This window comes from Typopeltis vanoorti, chromosome 20 (assembly GCF_054136105.1).
Source record: "Typopeltis vanoorti isolate ZY-2024b chromosome 20, IOZ_Tvanoo_1.0, whole genome shotgun sequence".
NCBI lineage: Eukaryota > Metazoa > Arthropoda > Arachnida > Uropygi > Thelyphonidae > Typopeltis > Typopeltis vanoorti.
The window spans coordinates 42,120,650-42,144,835 of record NC_143568.1 but is presented as its reverse complement, the minus strand read 5'-3'; the positions used below and the strand labels follow the sequence as shown (position 1 = coordinate 42,144,835).

The following is a 24,186-nucleotide window of genomic DNA, read 5'->3' as shown; positions in this document are numbered from 1 at the left end:
CCCATTTCCTTCTCTACAGATATATCTTCTTTCAGGCTATCTTGGCCTTGTATCCTTTGGTATCACCATGTTGCTAATTGGATGGCCTTAAAGATATGTATGGCAGCATCTGTAAATAAACAAACATCAACAAATCCGAAGCAGCTCTTGTAATTGCTGAATGCAAAGAAATTTGTCTCCTATTCAAACTCCTGAAGCTCAAAAGGACAATAGTTGCACCCAACTATTGTCCTTTACAGCTTCTCTACCAACTCTTGTCTAGACAAAGGAAAAATCACCTTCCACCTTGTTACAACTCATCAAATGCATCCTCTTGTCTTCTGCCAGAAAGAAATAAGAAAATTTCTCAATAATGTAGATAAAATCTCCTGTTAAAAAATTAGCACTTCAGAATTAACCAACATCCTGCATCACCTGTAAAAGTTGTCATATTCATCTGGCATGTACCCAATAACTGCCATGAGATCCTTAGGGGTCTCATGCTAGTCCCAAGCCTGGATAAAGGAAGAGGGTTGGTCAGATGAGTGTTGATGCACTGCCCATAAAGAAAAATACATGATGTTATCTAATGCTTATGCCTACATGATCAACAGTTAAAACATGTGGGATCAGACATTGCCTGGATGAACAAGGTCCTCGATACCAATCGAGCGATCAGGATTGGATCAAAAAGTGGGATACTGAAAGGAAACAGAAACTGAAACCGACAGAACTATTATCAGTAAGGACATGGAATTTACAGAGATTTTCAATGTCAGGAAAACTAGAATTACTTCGCGATGAAATGACAAGACATCAATGTGATATACTAGGACTGGCAGAGATGCGATGGACATTGGTGTTTGTCCATCCATGGAGGTGCCTGTGTAATAATAATAATAATGAGATTTCACTTCTGGAAATTAATGATGCTATGGATTTTGGAGTGGGGGAAGATTTTGGTAAGAACACAGAAGACAAATATCAGTAAGGCAGACAAATTTCCTGGAAGACATCGGAAAATTTTAGAAATGGTGGAATTAGTACTATAAAGAGAATCAGAGATAAAGGTGATATGTAAACTTAAGATAAGATATTTTAAATGCCTAGAGTAACTAATTTGAAACATTGCTGAGTGAACCAAGAAATGAGAGAATTTTTATTGCATAAAGGTAGAAAAAGGTATCCAAAAGCTGAACCACAGAAAGGCAGTGAAGCAGATGATATTCAACATTAAATGCTCAAATATTATTATTAAGAGAGACCTTCACAGAGTCAGACTCATTGAGGGAGGCCACATACTACATCAACCAGCTGTCATACTTGTTCTTGAATTCATTCATACTCAACATCAAACAGCAATCCATTTCAATCATACACCAATCTGAGAGAAAAATATATATCTCACTCTCTTCTTGGCAGCATTCATTCTCAGCTTCCAGGGATGCCTTCATGTCCTTTTCCCACCATCCATTAAATGAAAAAACTTCAACTAAAATCCTGTATGATCCTTTCAGAGAAGTGTCAATCATATAACCCCTCTTTCTACTGTTTGCTAATGTCTGCAGTCTAAAAATTCTCAATCTGTCTTCATAATCAGTATTCCACAATCCTGATATAATTTTTTAACACTCTCCTTTGCACTCTCTCTCTCTCCACTATATCAGAATCACAACGGAAACCAGGAGAATAGACCTGCAACACAATAGCTCGAGTGAGGTTTTATCAAGGCCTTGTAAAGAGCCAAAATAACAACCTTATCTTTACATGTCAAAGTTTGTTTTGGCATTGCAATTATTTAGGAAGGATAGAGAGGTAAGGAGGGTGTGCTGATAATGATATCAGATGATTTGAATCCGATTAGAGTTGAGAACTATGATTGTAGTACTTATGGTTAAGAATTTATGGAGACAACATACGTATTAAAATAATCATTTTACTTAATATTAGGAAATTAACATTCGATGTTTCGACCTCTATATTGAGGTCATCATCAGAAAAATACATTTGTTTCTTATACATATGTATTTTCCTGATGATGCAAAATACATATACACCTACATGCTACTGCACTTTACAATGGTAAAATGAATCTAAGCTGCTTATTAATCTTTTATCTAGCCTGGCCTCTAGTGGAAAAAAAAATTAATAATATTAAAAAATAAAAAAAAAATAAAATAAAATAAAGTTTAAAAATAAATAAATATAAAAATAAATTAAAAACAGAACTGCATTAAACATTTCTAAAGTCCTCTCGTATTGAGATTTCCTCCCGGGCTTGTTCCAGTTGCTCTAAGGAACAAGACTCCATAATGGGGCCTCAACATTCTTGGAATGATCAGTCCGTCATTTTTGTTCGGGTTTGGATTGTGTTTTAGCATTTCACAGGCTACTTGGAATTTTTTCTCAAGCCTGTGAAACGCTAAAACACAATCCAAACCAGAACAAAAATCCCCCCCCCCCCCAATATCTAACTTTTACATGGAAGACTTTGAGCAACGAACTCTAGATTTGTCAGCCTAAAGCTCAAAGTCTGGCTCAGATATGTCGATGATATTTTTGCCATTTGGCCCCAAGGCTATGAAACATTAAATACATTTTTTAGCACCTGGACAAACACAAACATATCAAATTCCCCATTGAAATTGAAAACAACTCTCTTCCTTTTCTAGACACACTCGTCACAACACATCTTCCCTCAGGCTCTAGTCTTCTTGATCTACTGCAAACCTACACACACAGGCCAGTACATATACAAAAATTCATACCACCACCCAACACAAAAACTAAGGGTCATAAGCACCCTCAAACACAGAGCACTAACTATTTGCTTGAATGAACAATCTCTAAAACAAGAATTCGATATCATCAACCATACATTTTTAAAAAATGGCTATAATAAAAAAAATAAGTTCATAAGATCCTCAATAAAAATACCACTAAAACAAAACATATAAGAATGCCAATACCATGCCCTCTGTTAGCGGCATTTCAGAAAAAACAGAACACTACATAAATACAACATCAAGACTACCTTCGAATCAATGACAAAATTAAGAAATTTACTGAGTTCTTCCAATGATCCTCTTCTACACTGAGCGATTTACAAAATTCAATGTACATGTAAACCTACCATATACAAAAGAAACAGGACGCACTATCCTAATCAGAAAAGACGAACACAAACGACACATTAAATACCTCCATTATGGAAAAACAGGCCTATCACACCACTCCAAACATACCATAGAATTGATTGGAAAAGCACCAAGTCCCTACACCAAACCAAAACCTGGATTGAGAGAAAATTCAAAGAAGCCTCTGAAATGCTAAAACACAATCCAAGCCTGAACAAAAATGGCGGAACAAATGGATGGGTCTTCCACATTCTTTGGATGTGGAAGACCCATCTTCAACCCTTATAGCAACCGGAACAAGCCCCGAAAGAAATCTCAATACGAGAGGACTTTAGAAATGTTTAACGTACACCTTCTGTCCAAAAACAAACTGAACTTTTCAAAAATAGTGAAGCAACTTGTATCTTTTTGTTGTTGAAAGTGGTAACCTTAATTAGTGTTGTGTCAACTGTTTATGACATTTGTTTCATTAGAAGCTGAGTTATAGTGCCAAGAGTGACAGTGTGTTTTGACAAACGGTCAGAAAATGAGTTTCAAACAGAGCTGAGATTAACTTTTGTGTCAACGCATCAAATGCTTCAAAAACCGTACGGTGATGAATACTTAGCCTGTAACTCACATTTACGAGTTGTTTAAGCAATTTCAAAGTGGTCATGAGATGCTTGAGAATGATGAAAAGCCTGCCCGTCCAAAAATTGGACTGAGCGAAGTTAACATCCAAAAAGTGTGATTTCATCAAAGAAAACCCAAAATATTCCGTGAGATTGATTGAAGATGAATTGGGGATTCCAAAATCAACTGTGCACGACATTTTGAACGAGAGTTTGGGCCTTCTTAAATCGAATTTGCGATTTGTTTCTCACAAGGACCTCATTAAAACTGCTCGTAAGGACTCAAACTTCCTTGAAACAATTGTTACTGGTTATGAAACGTGGTGTTTTGAATATAAGCATGAAAAAAAGCGTCAGAGTGCTGAGTGGAGACTACCAGAAGAGGGGCATCCGAAAAAAAAGTCGCTTCGAGAAGTCAAAAGTAAAGACAATGCTGATTTGTTTCTACAATTCCAAGGGCATTATCCACAAAGAATTCGTTCCACCTGGCCAAACGGTCAATAGTGCGTTTTATCTCAAAGTTTTGAAGCAATTGATAGCAAGAATTCGTCACATATGGCATGAATATCACGATGCAGGTAGCCGGTCACTTTTGCATGATAATGCACCATCTCATCGTTCGAACATTGTGAAACAGTTTTTGAGCAAAAACCAAGTTTGTGTGTAGGATCACTCATTGTATTCACCTGATTTAGCACCCTGTGACTTCTTTCTCTTCTCCCAACTTCATTTGCTAATGAAAGGAAAGTGATACGACACCACTGAAAATGTTCAAGCAGCAGTAACCAAGACCCTCAACAGTATCCCAAAAACAGATAAAAAACTCATTTCATTTAATTGTTGTAATAGATTTCATGGTATGATAAGAACACAGATGGATAAGAAAATAACTATTTATTAACTTAGAAGCTAATATTTCACTGGTATTATATCCAGCATCTTCAGAGCACACAACACAAAGTTTGTTACAAAAGCAAGACAACCACAATCCGGTGTAACAGTGGGGCTAGTATAAGTAATTGAAGCGTACAACACAAGACTGAAGTCCTAATATGGTGCCACCATTTTTTTTTAAAAAAAAAAAAAATCTACCTCTATCTACCACAAAAGACTACGACAAAACTATCACCATCCCATACATTAAAGGCACCTGAAAAGATATCTAGGGTGCTTAACAAACACCAACTACGCACAGTATTCAAACCTAATGTAAAATTAGCAACTCTCATCCGTTCGCCTAAGGACAAATGCACTCCTTTATCGCATCCAGGAGTCTATGAAGTGCCCCGTTCTTGCCATCAAGCCTACTACGGACAGACAGGAAGAACTGTGGACATCCGCTTCAGTGAACACAAAAAATATATCCGACACTTTCACTATGGAAAGTCGGGTCTCGCAGACCATGCTTTGGATACCCCTGCATACAGAATCAATTGGAAAGAAACAAACGTAATGCACAGAAGCTTCTACAAGTCAGAGAGGTTGTTGCTGGAATCAACAGAAGCCTTAAAACATACTCCAAACCTTAAGTATGGCTGTATAAATCTACCAAAGATTTGGGAGACAGTCATCCTAAGACCAAATTAATATTTATTACTTTTATTTTATTTTATTTTTTAAAACTTTCTAAGACTATCGTTTGGACTACTATTTCAAAACTTTGAACTTTTTTTTTTTTTACCTAGATGATGCCATATTAGGACTTTAGTCTTGTGTTGCATGCTGCAATTACTTATACTAGCCCCACTGTTACACCGGATTGTGGTTGTCTTGCTTTTGTAACAAACTTTGTGTTGTGTGCTCTGAAGATGCTGGATATAATACCAGCGAAATATTAGCTTCTAAGTTAATAAATAGTTATTTTCTTATCCATCTGTGTTCATATCATACTGTGAAATCTATTACAACATGTCTGATGAACACATAAGCCTCCACGCATTTAATGAATTAATTGACGGTGCCAAAAGCTGAGGGAGAGTATATTGATTGAAATAAATTATTTGAATAATTATAATTGGCCTGTGTTTTATTTTCTATTAAAAGTTCAGTTTCTTTTTGGACAGAGGGTGTAGTTCTGTTTTTAATTTATTTTTATACATTTTTTTAATCTTTATTTTATTATTTTTTTCCACTAGAGGTCAGGCTAGATAAAGAATAAGCAGCTTAGATTCATTTTACCTTTGTAAAGTGCAGTAGCTTGTTTCTTATACATATGCATTTTCCTGATGACCTCAATACAGAGGTCAGAACATCGAATGTTACTTTCCCAATATTAAGTAAAGTAATTATTTCAACACGTATGTTGTGTCTCCATAAATTCTTAACCATGAATGCTGATCACCATGTAACCTTAAAAGAAAGAATTATGATTGTAGTACTACTACTACTAACAGTATTTCATGTGGCAGAGAGTTTCAAGCCATCTGGTATGAGTCTGTAATTGATCTAACAAATCAATTACATAGTGGAGTGTTGTTACAGACCTGGTGGATTGGTTGCTAATGGTGAAGAAATGCATCACCAAATAGAAAACATGAGAGCAAAAAGAGTAATCATAATGGGAGACTTTAATTATCCAAATAATGATTGGATAGCAGTAGAATCTCATGAGAAATATGAAAATGAATTCATTGAGCTCTTGTGGAACAACTTCCTCAAGCAGCATGTGACAGAAGAAACTATGTCAAAGAGTATTAAATTTGATTATAGTGTCAGACGGCGTTTCAGTTAAAGACTTAACTTATCTGCCTGCAGTTGGTGTCAGTGATCATGCGGTATTCACTTGGGAAGTGAGTAAGTTTATGAATGTCCCATTCAGAAAAGGTTACATGCTGAACTACAAAGCAGGAAATTATGACCAACCGAGAAAAATACTAAGTTCAGTGGATTGGAATCGGTTGCTGGATGGGAAACATTTAAACAATACTTAAATGAAGCGATATTAGAATGTGTCCTGACAGTTCAAAGAATGAACAGAGTAGGCGTCAAATGGGTGTGTAATCTTATTAAGCAAGAGATTCATAAGAAAAGGATGAAGTGGAAGGAATACCGTATGCATAAGGATGATGTTCGTTATGAAATTATAAGCAGCAAGAATAGTCAACTGTTTTACAGAAAGCAAAATCTTAGTATGAAAAGAAACTGGCTCTGCATGCCTAAAGGCAATCCCCAAGAATTCTATTGATATGCTGCAAGTAAAAGAACAACTTCTAAATGCAGAAATGTAAGGGTAGCAGATGCAGAAGGGGTTGTTCAACTAATGAGCACCCATTTTGTTAAAGCTATCAACCTGATGTACGTAACATTGAGCTCACTGCTACCTCTTCACTGGGTGAAGAAACTCAGGTGTAAGAGGAAGAGGTATGAGCTGTTGCACAAACTGAATAAGAATTCAGAAATAGGGACTGATGGGATATCAGAATGTGCTAAAAGAGGGTTCAGCTGAACTGGCTATTCCTTTGACCAGGCTGTTTAATATGAGTCTTCAGGAGTGGAAAGAGTGTATGGTAACGCCATTGCATAAGGATAGTGCAAAGACTGATGTATCCAACTATCAACCAGTTAGTATCTCATTAGTGATGGTGAAAATTTTGGAAAAATTGGTTAGGGCTTGCATTCAGAAATGAGTTGACAGTGAATCTATACTTTGGAATGAGCAACATGGGTTTACTAAGGAAAGGTCTTGTTTTAGAAACTTGCTACAATTCTATAACAATGTTATCAATGAACTAGACAAGGTAAATGGATGCACCATGATACGTTTGGATTTTGATAAGGCTTTTGACAGAATACAGCATGGCAGACTGTTGTATAAATTGGAGAATATGGGTTTGGATTATAAATCATCATCATCACCACTTTCTGCTGTTGAAAAAGAGACTGATTCTCAGACTGACATCATTCTTTAGATGATCCTCCTCTTCCAGAATATAACCATCAAATTCTTAAATCTCTCATCCAGACTCACCTTCTGGAAATGGATATCACAGATCAGTTAAATGACCCTCCATGCTGAATTCTGCGAACACTTGATGCCTCGTCAACATCAGCCTACGTCTCATTCTACAATGACTTTGTCAAATAGGAAGCAGAGGAAGAGGGCCTATGCAGCTATGCAGGCCCTCTATAAAAAGAATAGAGGGTAATGTGCCAAGACCATCCTTGACGATGCTTCCCCTCCACCTCTAGCAGACTTACATGATGATTTTGTTAAATTCTGGAGTACAGTCTTTTTTGCTGTACCTCCACACTTCCCTGATGATGACCAACCTAAGATATTGAGGTGCATTCCTACCCTTCAAATACACAAGCTGGTCTCCATCCAGGAAATCAAATCAGCTCATCCATCTAATTTTTCTGCCTCCAAACCTGATAACTTTCCTGCAGCTAGGCTTCAGACGGTACCATTGAAGATTCTTCAAGGCTTAGTGGACATTCTCTTTTCGAGTAAAGCAATGCCACCACACCTACGTCCTTCAAGAACTATCTTCATTCTGAAGAAAGAAACTTCAAGCCGTGCATTACTCTATCATAAAATCTTAGTTAAACGACTTCAGCAACATATACAGCATGATTTTAGACAGAACTTTTGTCCCTTCAGACGGCTGTGCCGAGAATATATATCTTCTTTCTTCTCTTTGATTCCTGACACCACCCACCTTAAGCCTTTATATATGGCATTGCTGGACCTCCAAAAGGCATTTAATAGCATCTCCCTTCCTGCTCTCCTTCGAGCACTGTCTATTGATTAATGTCCAGAACCCTTTCTTTCCTATGTTATGGAGCTATACTTGGGTAGCTCCATCACTATCACTACAGGGTCCTGTGCGACTTCTATTCCCACAATGTGGGGCGTTCCCCAGGGTGATCCTCTATCTCCCCTTTTCTTTAACTGCTTTATAGATGAGTTTCTTCACTCTCTTCCTAGCCATATAGGCTACTCTCTAGGCACTTCTTCCTTTAATGCTATAGCCTTTGCTGAGGATCTTATTCTCGTAGTCTCTACTAAAGTAGGCTTGAAGGAACTCCTTGACCGGGCAGTTGACTTTTTCTCTATTCGAGGCCTTTCAATTAATGTAGAGAAGTCCCACTCTCTCTCTTGTCCCCTCTGGTTGTGATAAGAAGCGTAAGGTCAAGACTATAGAGTTTTCCCTGCACGGGAGGCCTTTGCATTCTTTGACCATCCTGGAAGAGTGGAGATACCTCAGTATCATGTTCACCCCAAAGGGAAGGTCTTCTGACCCTCCTATCCTAGAAGCTGGGATCGCTTCTTTGAGGAAATTTGTTCTCAAACCCCAGCAAAAATGGTTTCTCCTTTCCCACTATCTCCTACCTTGCTTTTACAAGTTGGTGCTTGGTAGGACATATATCTCGGTTACTATCCCAAATGGACAGGACTATCCGTCCGTTCAGTAGTGAGATCATGGCTCCGTCTGACACCCCTACTGCATATTCCCATGCGAGAGTGAAGGATGGCAGGCTCGGGGTTCCATCGCTCTTAGATGGCTGATCCCACACGCCTGCGGCTGTCCAGAATTAAGAAGTTAGAACTATCTTCTTCCCCTATCTGCAGGGAGGCTTTCTATAGCCCATTAATACAAGAAGACTTTAGGCAGGCTAAAGGCTGGTCCTATTAACAAGGTATACCTTAATTGAGTCAGCACCGGCAGAACACAAGAAATGGACATCTCTGCTGCACTGTTCTGTAGATGGTGCACCTTTAAAAGAGTCATATTTGGTGCCTCCCCAGCATGATTGGGTAAGGCATAGATAGTGAACCTATAGCACGCGTGCCAGAGGTGGTACATTCGAGAATTTTGCTGGCACGTCAACGATTTACAGGTGACATCCTTTTATATGCTTAAATTATTCAACCATTTTTTTTTAATTGTTACAATACATACAAGTTAAATTTTGTTTTACACCAGAGAGCAGCTATGAAGATGCGCATATGATTGGTGTGGTATTAACAAAAGATTGCATGACCCAAAGACAAAGGCAACCGACAATTGTCTTTGGGTCATGCGATCTTTTCACTATACATAGAAATATACAGTGAAAAGATATATATATACATACAACATTCACTATATATTTCTTAGGTTTAACACATTCACAATGGGGTGTCGTTTATCATTCTGACAGAATGTCTCATTACCGGCAGGCTCAACTCACAAAGTTTCAACCCTTGGTTGAATTTTATTGCTGCTTGTTTGCGTCTGAGATGGCAGGGGAACTCACAGATGCATTATATGACATGTTTCAATTCGTGGTAGAATTTTATTTGAAGTTAGCCTTTGTGAGCTGTCATAATGACATCGAGAATTTCAAATGCAATAAAACAAGCATTTATTTCATGTATGACTTATTTTTCACGGTATTAACAACACCACAAACACTTTTATCAACAAGGATGTTTTATTAACGCTAATATTTCGCTAATATGGACTGTCCTACAGCAGATCTCCGAAGTTGCAGCAAAAAAAGAATTCACAAAAGTTAAAAGCAAGCACCTAAAGAAATTTGAACTACTACAACAGCGCCAACATACGAAGTCCCGACCGCAACTTCGACGAGACCACGTGGTCGTAAACCTATCGTCGGAAACACTCACTGAAGAAGCCAAGAACGCTCTCAGTTTAGGACATAACTTTGCCGTCACGCCCAAACAAATTCCTAAACTCGAAATTATGATGAAAGTAGAACGGGGTATCCACGATCTTCCACCAGCAATGGCCAATAACGTGCGACTAGACATAGCAAGTATTATAAACAAAGCTAAGCCTCCAAAAAGTAATATACCACATAAGCAAATAACTGCCCTAAAAAAGTTATATAATAATAAAAATATTATTATTACAAAAGCCGATAAAGGAAATGCAACAGTTATCATGAATAAAGAAGAGTATAACAAAAAAAATGCAAGATCTCATATGTGACAGTTCCACGTATCAAATTATACATCGAGACCCTACAATGTCGCAAAAGAAAAAAGTCCGAAAATTACTAAAAAAAGTGACATCATGGCCCAAAGAAATCATCAGGAAAATAAAACCAATTCATGTTAAAACACCCCGTATTTATGGATTACCAAAAATCCACAAAACTAATGTTCCCCAACGCCCCATAGTTGATAGCATAGATAGTCCCACATATAAACTGGCCCGGCATTTAGCTAAGTCGCTTGCCCCTCTTACTGGCAACTCCTCTACTTTTGTAAAAAATTCAATCCATTTCAAAACACTGGTTAAAAATCTAATCCTAAAAACAGACATAATGGTTAGTTTCGATGTCACCTCCCTATTTACCAATGTACCACTTATAGACACTCTTGATTTAATCAAGTCTAAATTTCCCCCAGATATTTTTGAATTATTTCAATTTACCATGAATGCAGGTTACTTTACATGGGGGGGGGGGGAATTCTACAAACAGATTAATGGTACTGCTATGGGTTCCCCCCCTCTCCCCCCCGTTAGCAAATTTTTGCATGGAACACTTTGAAAACAAAGTACTTACCACAGCTACATACAAGCCACTAGTGTGGTTGCGCTATGTAGATGATGTGTTTGCCATCTGGCCCCATGGACAATACACTTTGGATGCTTTTGTCACCTACCTAAATAGCCAACACCCCAAAATTCACTTCACAATAGAAAAAGAATCAAATAACTGTTTACCATTTCTTGACACATTAGTCACTCACCTTTCAGATGGATCACTATCTTTTTCTATTTACAGGAAGCCTACACACACAGGAAGATATCTACATAAACAATCACATCATCATCAAGTCCAACATTACGGCATTTTAAAAACACTTACACACAGAGCCAGAGCCATTTGTTCTAACGATACAGCTCTGACCACTGAACTCCAGTACCTGCGCCATACGTTCTTAGCCAACGGCTACAATCCCTACAAAATAGAAAAAATACTATATAGGCCCATTACTCTGCCCCCCCCCCTAATACACAAGAATACAACATGACCATTTCTATTCCCTATATCAGAGGTACATCGGAAAAGATAGCCAAAGTATTGTTGAAACATGGCCTTCGCACCACCTTCAAGCCTCATGTCAAGCTGGCAACTCTGATCCGCTCGCCAAAGGATAAACTTCACCCTTTAGCACACCCAGGAGTGTATGAAGTTCCATGTGACTGTGACTTGGCCTATTATGGGCAAACAGGAAGATCAGTGAACATCCACCTGGAAGAACATGAAAGATACATTCGCTACTATTACTATGGCAAGTCGGGACTGGCAAACCACGCATTGGACACTCCTTCACACAGGATTAGATGGAGGAAAACGAATGTGCTATTTAGGAGTCGTTATAGATCTGAAAGATTATTTTTTGAGTCAGCAATGGCTTTGAAGAATTCTCCCAACCTTAACAAATACGGTTGCATTAATTTGCCAAAAATTTGGGAGACGGTTATCCTAAGAAAAACTCCTGGATAACTGCTGCTTTTTTTTTTTTTTTCGTTCTTAGAGGGCGCCAAAAATAGGACTTTAGATCTTTTGTCTTTTGCAATTATATTGTTTCACTCACTGTCGCGTTTACATGTGTGTTGTGCTCTGATTATGCTGAGTTGAAAATCAGCAAAATATTAGCGTTAATAAAACATCCTTGTTGATAAAAGTGTTTGTGGTGTTGTTAATACTGTGAAAAATAAGTCATGAATAACCATCAACGCCTAAGCTTATCTGTTAGATTTAATTCATGTAATGGAAAAATTAGACCATAGTTTTTAGTTAGATACCATGTTTCCGGTGCAACATATGGTTTTGCTTGAGTCTATACAGCATAGTTTTGTGACAGGGGACATGCGATTCATTAGTTAGCACCATTTTTATTCCAGCTGTCTGTAATTGCACTATTTGTGAGAAATATATTACACAGACTGCAAAAGCCTCTGTACCTTATTCAGGGATACAATAAAGCTACAGTACAGTATACACTTGTTTTTCTTGCATCTGCAGTATAATGACAGTGAACATGTTTAAACATTTTTTGTGTGCGAGGCATATGTAATATTTTTTCAATGTCTTTTTTTGTAAAGTAAAATCAGAGGTGCCAGTTGTACGGGAGGGCAAGTTATTTTTGAGTGAATATGATAAGCACTTCATCTACAATTTGACATCCTTCTGCTGCTTCCCCTGCTCAGCTAACTTCGATGGCGAGTTACGACGCATAAATATTTTTCTCACTACTGTTTTTTTTTTTTCAAACCAACTTCATTAAAATCAATTTAATAATATAATAATCAATTTCACACTGAATAATATTATAAATTTATATATAAATAAATATTATAAATAATTATTTATAAAATATAAATAAATTAAGTTAGATTAATTTTTTCCCTATTAAAAACTGCCTGGCACATCAGCAACTCAATTTGTAAATTTTTGGCACGCGCACACAAAAATGTTCAAAACTACTGGGGTAGGGGACGGCACCAGACTCCTCCCTGGGTTCAAGTATATTGACCTTATCGGGATGAGGATCGATGCCCAGCCCACTCGAGCCAGCACAGCTCGATGGGGTAGTGATGACTAAAACTGTAGGGCTATCTGCCACAACAGTAAGACATTGTCTCACATAGTCCAGTATTGCTTCCACACCCATGGGGTCTGAATGCAGAGGCATGACGCTATGGTCCCATTCTGGTATATTGACCTTATCAGGACGAGGATCAATGCCCTGCCCACTCGAGCCAGCACAGCTCGATGGGGTAGTGATGACTGAACCTGTAGGGCTATCTGCCACAATAGTAGTAAGACATTGTCTCGAATAGCCCAGTATTGCTTCCACACCCATGGGGTTCGAATGCAGAGGCATGACACCGTGGTCCCATTCTGAACAACCACTTTAAGATCGAAGGTTGGGAGACCGCAGTAGAACCACATTATAGGACCTCGAAGGGTTTGTGTAGGCCAGACTTAGTGAATAAAAGAGATGGTGACATTTGGGTAGTTGATACCCAGGTGGTGGGAACAGGGTGCCCACTAGCCTATACCCATAATAATAAGGTAAACTATTATAAGAATAACCAAGATCTAGTTAGTAAGATATGGGAGGAGCATGGGGCAATCCTGAGGTTTACCAGCACCACTGGCACATGGAGCGCAGATAGCTATAATGACTTAATACAGCATGGGCTTATGCAGAAGGATATAAAAGTTATTTTCTTGAGGGCCCTACAGGGCACACTGGTGGCATGGCATTGCCACCAGAGAATGACTACAATGATAACTAGAACAGGCATAAGGTAAAACACTTGTAAAGGCCTAGGCCTATATCAAGTCTGGATGAGATGTTTGGACGTGATGTAACAGTAGTGCTGCCCATATCAGGGTCTCACTGAGAGAGACCACATATTACACACACATGCTAGCTGTCATACCTGTTCTTGAATTCATTCAGGCTACCCACTCACCACCTCCAATGGCAATCCATTCCAATCAGTATGAGAGAAAATTTAGCCCTTTCAACTTGAAAGGATGTCCCCTCGTCCCACCCACCCCCAAAAAAACTTTAGCAGTTCACAGTTTACATTTTTCTTTACAATCAGATATTCATTTTCATGCTGCTAAACAATATGCAGTGATCATCTATTTCAAATCTTATACACTCTTTTAACTTGGACAAATTTAAAGATATTATCTTATACAATAACAATTCATGTGAAGTTTTTTTAGCACGTGTTCCCTCCAAATGCATTTATGCAGATCATTATGTTGGAACATGAACCTAGTATTCACTACTATTTCCCTGAGAATAAATCTAGCAGGTATTTGACATTAACCCTGCCTTTTTCTATAAATTTTCTCAAAACATTTCTATAAGTCTGAGATTGATGCATGACTCTATTTAGCTTTGAAACAATAGCTTTTCCTTAAGGGACTCTTCTGTTTGATCACAGGCACAAATAATTTCAATGTCCAGTTTCTTATTTTAAAATATGTCAACATTATTACTTGAAAGTGGTTCCCATTGAAGAAGTTTAACTTTATGATTAGTGTTAAGTACTATAGCTACTCCTTCCTTTCCCTCACTTGTAGTACCTGAATAGATCATTATTATTTAGATGGACCTGAACTGTTAGTCTTATTAGTATTAGTAAAATCAGTTATATAAGCACAATTTTTTTCTTCATTTAACTCCACCTCTTTTTCATTACTGCTTCTACAAATGGGGCATATCTTCAATTCTGTTTCAATAGCTTACTGTTTATTCCAATTTCTATGACAAAAACAGCACAGAATGCATGTGAATCTTACAAGGAATTGTAGGTGGGTGAGTTAATGGTTAGAGGATAGAGAAAACCTGCAATATAGACTACACATGCAACTTGCAGCCATTTCAGTTCCAATACAATAAGGTATTATCACACTAAGCAATTAATTTGCTACCTAAAGACTAACAAAATGTATATCCGTAGTGGGATTTGTACCTACCACGGACAAATGTTAACCTCTTGAGGGTATATATCAGAAATTTGAAGATACTGATTGACATACCCCCGTCCCAAGCCATTTTTGGAGGGGTGTCAACCAAAGAGATTCACTTTATTCTCATCCCATACAAGGAATTGTAGGTGGGTGAGTTAATGGTTAGAGGATAGAGAAAACCTGCAATATAGACTACACATGCAACTTGCAGCCATTTCAGTTCCAATACAATAAGGTATTATCACACTAAGCAATTAATTTGCTACCTAAAGACTAACAAAATGTATATCCGTAGTGGGATTTGTACCTACCACGGACAAATGTTAACCTCTTGAGGGTATATATCAGAAATTTGAAGATACTGATTGACATACCCCCGTCCCAAGCCATTTTTGGAGGGGTGTCAACCAAAGAGATTCACTTTATTCTCATCCCATACCATTTCCCTCGTCAAGTTAAGCACAATGCCATATTACAGCCAAGTGACTTACTTCACTGTTATTGCTAACTTATAATTTTATAAAATAGTCCAACATGAAAAACCTAGAAACTCAAATTTTGTGAAATCATAAATATCAACATTAGTTTCGATTTACCACAAGCAGTTTAAATACAAATCATTTCATCTGATTTAGCTTCTAAAATGGTTCAATTTAAACCAAAATTGAGATGACTTAAGCCTCCGTAGCTCAGTCTGTACAAATGAAGCCCTTTGGTTGGAAAGACCTGGATTCAGTTCCCGTCCATGACATGAGGAACCTTTATCTGGCCTCTTTCGATGAAAGAGGAGTTAGCCAGTCTCGTATGGAGGTAGGTTTTTTTTTTTTTTTTTCCACCTGGACACTCGGGTTTTTGCCCGGCCCCATGAACACTTACAATTTGTGGAAGAGATAGGCTCCTCACCACGTCTTAATGCCCATAGTTAACCATGAGTCGCATCACGGTAGTCAACCTCCTAAATAGAAGATGACACTTGAATGAGAATGGGAAACACTTTATTAGATCCAAAAAGCTAAATTTCATTAAACGTCAAGAAAAAAATCTGTCTGTGTGTACAGACAGATGAACAAAAACAAACCTGACAGCAGCTAAAAATTAAGCTGACATACTACCAAAAATTCTTTTGATGCCCAATACTAAATAACACGATATGCAATCCATCAAAAAATTTCACTTGCATGCATATATGCAGAGACAAAATGGTTATAAGAAGAATTTCAACTTCTCTGAAGTCAAAACAGTAGAAAAAATTTTTAAATTCTGAATATGCAATGAAAAGATACAATTCATGGCTTTCTCCTGACATTCTAAAAATACAATAAATGATCTCAGAACTAATTAAATATAGATTAAATCAAGTTCCACAAAGAAAAAAAAAATCTAAAATAAGTATTATGCAATTATTAATGTAATATACTCTCAAATGCAGCAAACTTATAACTTATTCAGCATAACAAATTACTGCAACTGCCAAACTAAAGTTATAAAAGGCACAATGAATGCTGAAGCAAATTTACAATAAATTATTCCTATAAACCCTATGAGCTAACTATTATAAAAGTTAGCTATATATATATATTAACTAAAAATTACTAACCCTTTCTGACCATGACACTGATGTCACAGTATCACCATCAGCACTTAAGTCACAAAGACGAGTGACTTGGGAAGTACAGGCACTCCACAGATACACACAGGTTCCCAATCCAACACTTAAAACATTTGTTGATGACCAGTCAACAAGATTTAAATAAAAGTCATCTTGGAGTTCAGGAGCATCTAAAACTTTAAATGGAATTCGTGATATTTTTCTTGCAGCCTAAAAGAAAAAGATGAACAGAATTACACTCACATTTGCCAATAAGTGAACATAAATGTAGAAAGTAAGAATTTATGAAAACTAATTAGTATTTTATACTATTATTTATTATTATGTAATCATTTTATTTTTCCTTTCTAATTTAAGAATTATCTCCTTCTCTCTTAACAACAGTATCTGAATTATTATGAGGGTGGTCTGAAAAGTTCTTGGCTTCAACCATAGATGGCAACACTATCAGCATAGTTTTTTTTTTCTAAGTTGGTACATCTGTCATAAACATCCATGTGAAATTGCAAGTCATTCTATCAAGTATTTTGTTTTATACAGCTGTCTGAAGCAAAAGTGTTGTCTGTATCCCTTGAAATGGATAAAATTGAGTATCGTGTGGTTATAAAATTCTTTGTAAAAGAAGGTTTAACGCCAAAAGAAATTCATTCGAAGTTCATAAAAGTTTATGGGCACTCTTCTCCTTCATTTTCAACAATTAAGAAATGGGCTGCCGAGTTTAAATGTAGCTGTACCAGTCTTGAAGATGATCCATGTGAAGGACGTCCAAAAAGTGTAACACCACCAGAAATCATTGATCAAGTGCACGATATGGTATTGGATGACAGGCGAATCAAAGTGCATGAAATTGCTGAGACTATAGGCATTTCAAAAGAATGTGTAGGATATATTTTGCACGAACAATTGCAAATGAAAACGTTTTGCGTAAGATGGGTGCTGCACTTGCTCACAGCAGATCAAAAACGCACTCACATGAAAATCTCTGGACAGTGCTTGGAGCATTTTAACAAGAAGAAAACTGATTTTGCATATCGATTTATATGGATGACATTTGGATTCACCATTACATACCAGAATCCAAACAGCAGTCAAAACAGTGGACAGAAGCCGGTTGTTCAGCACCAAAGACAAAGTCGGTTCTGTCAGCAGGAAAGGTCATGGAATCAGTGTTTTGGGATGCTAATGGTATTTTGTTTATTTTATCTTGAAAAGGGTAAAACAATAACCAGGAAACATTATTCCGATCTTTTAACCAGACTAGACGAAAACATTCGTGAGAAAAGACCTGGTTTGCAGAAGAAAAAAAAACATCTTTCATCAGGACAATTCACCTGCCACATAAGTGTTTTGGCAATGGGAAAATTAAGGGATCTGCACTATGAATTGTTGGAACATCCATTCTATTCCCCAGATTTGGCTCCCTCTGACTTCTATCTTTTCCCAAAACCCTTCCTCGCTGGTTTTTCTTCGAATCAAGAGATGATTGCAGCTATAGAGAGAGATTTTGCAGAGCTTACTGAGAACCACTACAGGGATGGGAGAATGGCGCTGGAGCATTGCTGGAATAAATATATTAGTATTAAGAGAGATTATGTTGAAAAATAATTTTGCAATTATAAATTCGTTTTTTTATTGTTAGGCAGATAACTTTTCAGACCATCCTCATATATTAGCATAAAACTTCATCCTTAAGATTCAATGAGTTGCTTAAGGGTCAAAATGAGATAAGTGAGAAGAGATTACATAGCCTTTAAGAAATGAGAACTGACTGGACTTCTGAACCCAATATTGTGCTATTAATTTTTGTGTATCTGCTATGGATGCTTGGTTGTTGGTTATTCATGTTATTTCATGAAATAAAGCAGATATCTAAAGCTAATAATTAACTAAATTTATTTAGCTAATTAGTCAGCAATATTTTGCCTTCACAGGCACAAAGATATATTGTGCCTGTGCATGCAGTCACACTATTAGGCATGCAAATACAGACTGATTGTAATGACAAGATCATACAGCCCTAACAGGCACCCTCTATGGATATGTGATTTGCACTCACTGAGAGTCTCTCTGATTTCAATCCATTTCTGTACAAGAGGGAGGTTTTCTCCCACTGGATCTGGTGATCCATCTCCATGACATGGTCTGCCACCCAGGAACAATGTCCTTCACATACACTGCAGTTGTTCAATAACCCATTTAATAATCTTCAAAATATTTATTTCAGACATTCAGAATATCCCTATCTTCATGTTTTATCATTTACAGGATTCATGTTTTATGTGTGTTACTCTTTCATCCATTTATAAGCTTTCCTAGCATTTTTCAAAGTAATGTCACATTCATGACATTTATTTTCCTTTGAAATCTTTTCAATGTGTATGTGGTAATTTTTACATGCCATTCTGCCAAACAGGAACCTTCTACATGATTTCTTCATTTCATGGACTGTTCTGTTAATGTTTTGTATACACCTTTCTTAATTTTTGAATCTTGTGGACAACATCACCTGTTTCTCACAGACAATGTTTCCTTGAACTTCTCATTATCTTTAAAGTTTGATTCTTTTCCAACTCTCAGTTTTACCTCAACAGCATTTGTATATTTAGATCTACAATTCATATCCAAGATGTTTGACTTTGGTTATTTTCAGAAATTTCCTGCATGCCTTTTTCAATGTGATAATAATTATTATTATTAAAAATTAGTATTATAAGACCTCCACAGGATAAAGAACACATCAAGGGAGGTCATACATCATCCATATAGCTGTTATAGCTTCTCTTAAACTCATTCGCACTATATGTACCCACCACTTCGATATGAAAACTGTTCCACTCACTGCTCTGTGAGAGAAAAATCTAGCTCTTACCCCTTGCTTAACCATGCACAAACTCAAGTTCCATGGATGCCCTAAGCTCTCTCTCTCCACCTTCCATATAACAAAAATTTTTGTCAAGACAATATCCTATAACACCCATTCAGAAGGAAAGAGATTTGTTTGTGAAATATAAATAACTAACCAATAATAGACAGCAGTTGTATAAATTTAGTAGCTCAGGAAATAACCATAGTGAAGGGCTAATCCAATAAAACTAATGATGCTGATAAGGTGATTCATCTAGACGTGGGTTGATGGAACAGCGAATCACCTTGAACAACTTGTGCTTGTAAGCCCTCTTGAAAATCCTACATTCATTACATACCTTTTTTCCCCCCCTTTTTTTGTCAGCAGTTCTCTTTTATCAATCTCTAATTTCTTTCTTCTACTATTTTTGGAGATTAACAGATGCAGCCCACTTCTTATAATAGACTATTTTTATTAAGGAATAGATGAATGTTTACTTAATTTCTGTTCATTCTGAAGAATGGAATGAAAATGTTCCTATAACATAAAAAATGTTCCCTCCTCGACAGACATATTCACTATATTTAGCAAGAATTCCAATCTTTTAACCAGACTAGACAAAAAAAATTTGTGAGGAAAGACCCGGTTTGCAGAAGAAAAAAAATCATCTTTCATCAGGACAAATCACCTGCCCACAAAGATGTTTTGGCAATGGGAAAAGTAAGGGATCTGTACTATGAATTGTTGGAACATTCACCCTATTCCCCAGATTTAGCTCCCTGTGACTTCTATCTCTTACCAAAACTAAAACTCTTCCTCACTGGTCAGCGTTTTTCTATGAATCAAGAGGTGATTGCACTGTAGAGGGGTATTTTGCAGATCTTACTGAGAACCACTACAGGGAAGGGATAATGGCGCTGGAGCATCGCTAGAATAAACGCATTATAATCTTAAGGGAAATTATGTTTAAAAATAAAAATAATTTTGAAATTATAAATTAGTTTTTTTATTGTTGGGCCAAGAACCTTTCAGACCACCCTCGTATATGGAGATGTCAACTTCAGAAAAAAAGAAAACCACAGAATCTACAAGTTGGACAGAAAATTTTTGTAGGGGTGTTCAGATTTAAGTATCTAGGAGATAGTGTTGCGAATGAGACACGATCAACCATAGCTATTAAAGAACGTGTTCAAGCTGGTAATAAAGCATACTGTGCAAATATGAGCATGATTAAAAGTAAGCTAATAAGCAGAAATACTAAAATACTTATAAAATGCTCATTAGACCCATGGTTACATACAGAAGCGAAGAGTGAACTCAATGAAAAAGACAAAGAAGGTTTGAGGAAATATGAAAGATTTTAAGAAGAATTTATGGACCTACTGAAGAAAACATGTATGGAGAATATGGTATAACAAAGAAAGAAGTCAGATACTAAATGAAGAAGATACTGTTAGGTTCATAAAAGCACAGAGATTGCAATGGTTAGGTCATGTAGAGAGAATGGATGACTTCCATATACCAAGAAGAATGCCGAGAGAGAAGATACATGCAACAAGGAGAAAAGGAAGATCGAAATTAAGATGGATTGATAATGTAATCCCAAAACTAGACTATTATGAAAGTGAAAGACTGGGAAAGATTAGCCAAGGATAGAACATTGTGGAGACAAGTTGTACAGGAGGCTAAGGCTCATGACGGGCTGTTAACGCCTGATGGCGTTACAGCAGTCATGAGCTGTAAAAAAAAATCAGGTAAAAAAAAATTAGGGGCCTGAACAGATGGCATCAATGGCAGAATCATACCAAAAATGAAGCTATTAGAAAGGAACTTGACATTGTTTGCATTTAAGAATGGATTCATTCAAGTTTGCATTCTAAGGTGGTTTTGGCCACTTAAACAGAAGGGAAGAAGAAGAAAGCAAAACAGGTGTTTGATGACAAGATGGCAGGAAAGATCAAGGGCTAGGTGGATTGATTCAGTCAGAAGTGCCTTAGAGGTGTGAAATTTTAGATACAAAATATTGTGAAGTTCTGACAAGTAATGGACTAATTTGGAGGAAAATTGTTGATAGGAGATTAATAATAACAAACTTAATTGTGTAGTGCTATCACAGAAAACCTGAACATCCCTTGATGGAACATATCAGAAAGTTAATGAAATTTTCTGAAGCAAATAAAGATGTATTGCGTGTGTGTGTATATGTATATAAATTGAATTCTGTTTGATTTGCATCTGAGATTTAAGATAACATTAAGACATTTCACAACTGTTAATTTTATAAATAAAATTCTACCATAAAAGTTGCAACTCACATGCCATATAAACTTTGTAAAAATGCACTGCTTGATACAGCAGCAGCATACATACAGTAAAGCTAATTCCCATGGATCGTGTCCATACATGCAGACTCAACGTATCCATTTCACTTGCATCATATTTGTTCTTCGAACTCTAGGGACACATTTGGATACTGCCTAATTTAATTACCCTTTCAAAACTTCCCATGCATTGCTGATATGTATCCTATTCAATAACTAATACTATGGATCTGAGCATAGTATTTTCTTGAATCTGTCATAATTTCTAACTTAGTAGTTCAGCATGTAACCATCCTAACTGGAATATCAATATAGTTTGCTACTTCTCAGGTCATTATGACATAATGACTTTTACCAAAACAGTCACTTTCTAACCTAAGACCCCTTCTGATGTATGGTCAGATCCAACACTCTTTGAGCTTGAGTTCCTGTCTTACTGGCTGCTTGAGATTTGTTGCAACAACTTAATAAATTCTCCTACCATCTTGTCATGAGTTTCTCTACTAATCAATCAAATGTTTGGATAATTTAAGCCAATCAATGATTACACATTTAGTGCCCATGAAGGTAATTTGCACAGTATTTCATTGTCTCAGCAAATGAACAACCAGGTCTGTAGCAACATCCCACCATATATTTCATCCTGTTAGCCTCAACTTCCCCAGGGGAGACCATACTCCTACCAGACATCCCTCAGTTGACAGACGAGAGAAACCCCAACAGACTAGTCTGAATAAGAAATAAGGAGCCGTGGATCAAAGGATGGAGCAGAGGAATGGCAGGCTGGATGCAGACAGTTTGCCATAAACCCCTATGAACTTGGAGGATCCAAATAGAGAAAATGCTACCGTGTCTGGGTCAGCCAACAGTACTGCCTCTCGAGCATAAGAAGCAGTTGGGAAATATGCAATGTGGTCAGCCAAAAAGTGTTCTTACCTCCTAACTCTCAATATAAGAATGCTTTATAAGATAGGAAAGCTGGGATTAATGGAAAAGGAACTGGAAAAAATCAAATGGAACATAACTGGTATTGTGGAAACACACTGGCCAGGAGAAGGAACTATAAAAATCAGAAGATTGTTCTACTCAGGAAGAGACAATACTGTCCACAGAGGAGTTGGCTTGTCAGTAAAAAATACCCTTATAAAATCTATCACAGCCATTAAGCCACATGGACCTAGAATGATCTCGATTAGAATGAAAGCTAAGGAAGAGGGAGATATACATAAAAATAATTCAGATCTATGAACGAGACAATTCACATGATGATGAAGAAACAGACATCTTCTATCACATACTACAAGACCTCATAAACAAAACTAATAAAAAAGATATTTTAATAGTGATGGGAGATTTCAACTCCAAAATAAGGAAATACTCACGTGGGCAAATTTGGAACAGATGAGAGAAATAACAGAGGAGAAAAATTACTTGAATTCTACAAACATCCTCGGAGTTAAAGAGCCAGTCATTATCGGCAGAGAATTGAATGCAAAACATCCTGCCAGGAGCAATAAATCTACCAAGAATGGCCGCATCCTGTTTAACTAAAAGAATTCAATGATAGATACAACCTGGATATTTTATAAATTAATGAAATGCACTTGAGCCCTACCGACAATCCAAAAATCAAAGGATACCAGCTCTACAGAAATGACCAACTTGACTATAGAGGTGGTGGTACAGCCATCCTTATCAAAAACTACATTAACCACCATTCAGTAGCCAACCCTTCAACCACTAACTTTGAAATTACAGGTATTGAAGCTATCACAAACTCAGCCGGAAACCTAAAAATCTACACAGCCTACCTACAACTCACCATCAAAAACATTGCAGACTTCAGATCTGGATTCCATCCTCAGAGTTAAAGAGCCGGTCATTATCACCAGAGACTTGAATGCAAAACATCCTGCCTGGAGCAATAAATGTACCAAGAATGGTTGCATTCTGTTTAACCACTCAAGTTCCAATTGTGCAGCTGTGGCTGGCCCCACAGAACCAACTCATCACAGTCCGATTGGCTCCTCCGACATCTTAGATATAGTTATCCTCCAGAATATTAAATTGCAGTACAGCTTGGAATCACTAAACAAATTGACTTCTGACCACAATCCTATTCTGCTCCAACTGGGAAATCAGAAGGGACTGCCCTCTCCACCTCACACCTTCATATTTTGGGAAAAATTATCCAAAATGCTCCCAGACTGCATTGGCCCTC

General features: G+C 37.1%; 1 protein-coding gene across 8 annotated transcripts in view; it reads right to left on the bottom strand.

Annotated features, from left to right (window-relative positions):
* The window catches only part of fzr (fizzy and cell division cycle 20 related), a 218,067-nt gene that overhangs the window by 69,076 nt on the left and 124,805 nt on the right, over positions 1-24,186 (bottom strand). For all 8 annotated transcript variants that reach the window (XM_090409798.1, XM_090409806.1, XM_090409805.1 and 5 more), the window contains one exon: positions 16,788-17,009. In XM_090409798.1, coding sequence (XP_090265924.1) covers positions 16,788-17,009 — 222 coding nt within the window. The remainder of the gene's footprint in view (positions 1-16,787; positions 17,010-24,186) is intronic.